The 4470-nt window shown below is 41.6% G+C and overlaps 1 protein-coding gene and 1 non-coding gene across 2 annotated transcripts; one reads left to right on the top strand and one right to left on the bottom strand.

Moving 5' to 3' along the window:
• Positions 1 to 217: 217 nt before the first annotated feature.
• On the top strand, positions 218 to 2545 carry LOC145139622 (uncharacterized). The gene is made up of 3 exons (XM_079073378.1): positions 218 to 1054; positions 1139 to 1943; positions 2454 to 2545. Exons 1-3 carry the CDS (start codon positions 218 to 220, stop codon positions 2543 to 2545), a joined length of 1734 nt encoding a protein of 577 aa, XP_078929504.1.
• Positions 590 to 696, bottom strand: LOC145141607 (small nucleolar RNA R71). Its single transcript, XR_013722800.1, has one exon. It is a non-coding gene; the product is annotated as a small nucleolar RNA R71 (small nucleolar RNA).
• Positions 2546 to 4470: the final 1925 nt, after the last annotated feature.

Here is a 4470-nt window from a genome sequence, read left to right as displayed (position 1 = left end):
CCAAAGAAGACACCTTTACAAGAATTCAAATCAGTGTTCTCAAAGAAGTCAGGGAAGAAAACGGAGGAGTCAAGTTCATCTTCAAAGAACAAGAGCAAGCTTGAACACTTAGATCAAATACCCGTCCAAGCCGAGTCCGCGTACGATACTGAGCCTGAATTTGAATTACATACAAGTGAACCCGAGAACGAGCTGGAGAACGAAATGGCGAACATTGATGAGATGGCCATGGGGGACTATAAGAAGCGCATTCGAGATGATGTGGGGGCCGAGTTTAGTACATCCTACGATTCCTGCCAATGCCACATTCGAGTTGAAGGGGTATATCCTTACTGCACTTAAGGATATCCCATTCTACGGGAAGGATCACGAGGATGCTTTCAAACATTTAGACGAGGTGAACGATATTTTGGATTATTTTAATATTCCCAATATCCCAAGGGAGACAACTTTGCTAAGGATGATACCAGTCACTTTCAAGGGAGCAGCAAAAGACTGGTTGAAGGCACTCCCACCTGGTACAATCACCACATGGGCCCAATTGCGTGAGAGATTTCTAGATCAGTTTTGTCCACCCTCCAAAATCTCCAAACTCAAGAAGGCAATTGCCAACTTTGAGCAAAATCCAGGGGAGTCATTATATGAGGCCTGGGAACGCTACAAGGGGTTGTTAAGGAATTGTCCTCAACATGACCTCAATATTCAGCAAGAGATGTCGATATTTTATGATGGGGTGAATGTCATGACTAGACAACTCCTTGATTCGCAAGGACCACTAACGAAGAAGAACCCAAATCAGGCCAAGGAGCTGATTGAAGAGTTTTCAAGGCACTCTCGTGAGTATCACAACCCAGGGTGTGATGGAATAAAAGGCAGTGGAGGTACACAAACTGAAGAGATGGCGGCTGTGATGGCAATGCTTAGCACTATGGATAGGAGGTTGACTCAATTGGAGCAATCAATTCATTCAATTCGAGTTGGTTGCGAGAGATGTAGTGGCCCACACTTGACAAAGGATTGCAATATGGATGAATATGGAAACAAGAAAGCTCAAGTATGCTACTCAAGTGGGGACAAATATGATGAAGACTGGAGGAAACCAAAGAAAGAGTGGCTGCCTTACGATGAATACAAGAAGCAAAAAGAAGAGAAATTTAGGCAAACTGGCCGGGGCTTCTACCAAAGAGAGCAACCACTAGCAGAGAAGAAATCAGAATTAGAGACCATGTTGATGAAATTCATGGAAGCTTCAGAAAAAAGACATGATGCTACTGACACTGCAATGGAAGAACAAAGAACTATAATGAAGAATCATCATGCAATGATGATAGATCAGCAAGCATTAATAAAGAATCAACAAGCCTCCATCAATAACCTTGAAGTACAACTTGGTCAACTTACCACTTTGGTTAATGAGAAGATGTTCCCAAAAGATTCTGAAAAGAAGACCCAATCTCACGTAATGGCCATAGATATTGAAGAAGAGGCGATTTCTGAGTTCCTAGAAGCCTTAGAAGTGAAGCCACAGCAGCCCGATCCAAAGCCAAAGAAGCCGAAGCTCGAAATTGAAGAATCTGCTGGAATACCCAGTTCACGTCGTGAGCCCGCTATGCTCACGTCGTGGGCTCGGTCTGAACAGAAGAAATCCATATCCGTTCCAGCTTATAAACCACCTTTGCCATTCCCGTCTAGAGCTAATCTCAGTCCACTGGAGAGAGAACATCTGGAGTTTATCAAGCAATTGAAGGGTATTCCTATCAATACTCATTTTATTGATTCACTTGCAAAAGTTCCAGAATATGCTAAGTTCCTACAAGACTTGTTAGACACTCGTCAGCAATTAAAGGAGAATTCTAAGGTGATTCTAAGTGAGCAAAGCTCAAAAGCTATGTTGGGAGAGGTACCTAAGAAGATGGGGGATCCTGGACGACTCACTCTCCCATGTGAGTTTGGGACTAATATGAAGGTTTATGCTTTAGCCGATTCTGGGGCTAGCATAAATTTGATGCCTTATTCGTTTTATCAAAAATTAAATATTCAGAAGTTGAAGGCTACAAAGATGACTATTCACATGGCGAACCGTTCAGTGACACATCCCCGGGGCATTGTGGAAGATATTCTCATGAAAATTGGGAAATTTGTTTTTCCAATAGACTTTGTGGTATTGGATATGAAAGAAGATCCCAATGTACCGATTATTCTTGGTCGCCCGTTACTTAACACTGTTGGAGCTCTGGTTGATATACGCGAGTCCAAGCTCACCTTGAGAGTTGGGGATGAGAAGGAAATTTTTGGAATAGAAGATGGTTTCCAAGGGAATCATGCTCAAGAAGAGGTTTTCAACATTGATGAAGAAAATGAACTTGAAGAATTAGAGAAGCTCATGGAAGAAGAAATCAAAACAATTCAACAAGTTAAAAGAACAAAACCGAGAGCATCTGTTCCATTTTTAGTTGAAGTCATTGCCTACACGAATCCAACTTCTTGGGTGAGCAAGGAAGATGATGAGATGTCGAGTGTGAAGAGGAGACTACATCAAAAATAACAAGACCAGTGGTAAAGGAAGAAAAGGATACTATGGAGTTTAAGTATGAAAACAAGATAGAGACTAAAGGGACCAAACGCAAGCTTGATGGAGACGAGGTCAAGGCTAAAAAGGAAAATTCGAAAAAGGTGTATAAAAGACGTGTTCAAGCTTACAAGAGGCGTTTCAAGGAGCAAAAGATCCTAGTGGTGGACTCTTCAGATGATTCAATGTAAGAGGTACGGAGTCCAGCTCAAGACTCCTCAAAAAGAAGCGCTTCTCGGGAGGCAACCCGAGTTTGGTTTGCATTTTCTTTCTTTTTCTTTTTAGTTTTTAGCATATTTTTAGTTCTTAGGAAGTCGATCATGTCATCCGAATTATTATCTGCATAAGGAGTCGTTAAAATCAAGTGGTAACACTTATTGAATATCTTACAAAATTAAATTTGGAGAAATTAATAAATTTCATGATCAGACGGGAGTCACGACGTGAACCATTACGGGTTCACGACGTGAATTCAGATAGAATACGGGCATGAATATTTTATGATAACTATATTTTTTGTAAGCCTGCCCACTTTCAGTAATGACCCAATATATGCCTTAGCCCACTTCCTACTTAAATGGCCCAATTTTAGAGTCCAGACAAAACTCACGACGTGAACCATTACGGATTCACGACGTGAGTAGTAAATTATTCGGGACCACATATTAAAGGATAAGGAATCAGTTTGACCTACCACTTTGTTTATTCCTCACGAAGTGAAAGGGGCAACTGGTCCCCTCCGTTCGATATTGGCCGACAACCATTCTATTTTCCTTTTTTGCTTACGTAATACTTCAATCTAAGGTAATGGTTCTTAAGTACTAAGTTTAATTCTTCTCTAATAGTTGAACTTAGGTTTAGGTTTGTTAGTTAGTTGAAATGTATAAAATATGCCCTAGAATTCGTGAATTAGCCTTGGAATGTAGATGATTTATGGTCGAAAGTAATATAGTAGTAAACCCCCAACATTGTATTGGCCGATTTGTACAAGAACAGAACAGAATGTGACATCGATGACGAACTCACGACGTGAATTCTTAGGAATTCACGACGTGAATTCTGGGCTGAACAGTTTTATGTTTCTTTTATTTCTAAACTTGTGGGTTGTTTCTTTTGGCTGTGTTTGCTGTTTGTTTTTGCAGAAATGGGTCCTAGAAGGGAGACACCTCTTGGAGTTGCGGGTTTACACCCGTTTTACAATTTTCCCAAAACGATGTCCCGAGAAATCTTGACCCGGTGGAATAACAAATTAGGGTGGCTCTACAACCGAGAGATTGTAGTTGCTCCTACAATCAATTGGACGCGGTTGAGGGAAGTCGAACTCGTGGAAAGGCTGTCCCCGTTTTTGACTAAAATATTTATTGGAGATGGATATTCGTTCACTTGCTCGGGATGGATCAACCTTTTTCGGATCCAAGAGCGGGTGTATAAGGAGTTTTGTGTTGAGTTTTTCTCAACAGTGACATTCCAAGAGACTGTCCTAGACCCACATTGGCAGCAAGCTTTGGTATTCCGTTTAGGGGGTGAGTATCGGGAATGCAGCCTCGTTGAATTCGCTTGGAGGGTTGGAATATATGATCGTCAAGAGGCAATGACTCCCAAATTTGGTATGTTCTTGAGCGAGGCAGCTAGAGGGTACACGGATGGTGTCACTGGATATGCTTTCTGGCATAGTATTGCATCCGGGATTTTTAATTCCGGAGTGTCTCCCGAGAGTAGTATTCGGTCCACTATCCACCGCTTACTCCACCGTTTCATCACATTCTCCATCAATCATAGGAGGCATGGAGATAAAGTAACAAAGCAAAATCTATTCTTCTTATGGTGTATCTTGCAGCCCGGAGTGTGCTGTAACATTCCTTATTCTTTGGCGCGTTTTCTGGCTGGGTCTGCTGCCAGTT

This window comes from Lactuca virosa, chromosome 9 (assembly GCF_052849685.1).
Source record: "Lactuca virosa cultivar CGN04683 chromosome 9, Lactuca_virosa_CGN04683_v6, whole genome shotgun sequence".
Lineage (NCBI taxonomy): Eukaryota > Viridiplantae > Streptophyta > Magnoliopsida > Asterales > Asteraceae > Lactuca > Lactuca virosa.
Note: the sequence above shows the minus strand (reverse complement) of the source record. Positions and strands in the feature narration are given on the sequence as shown.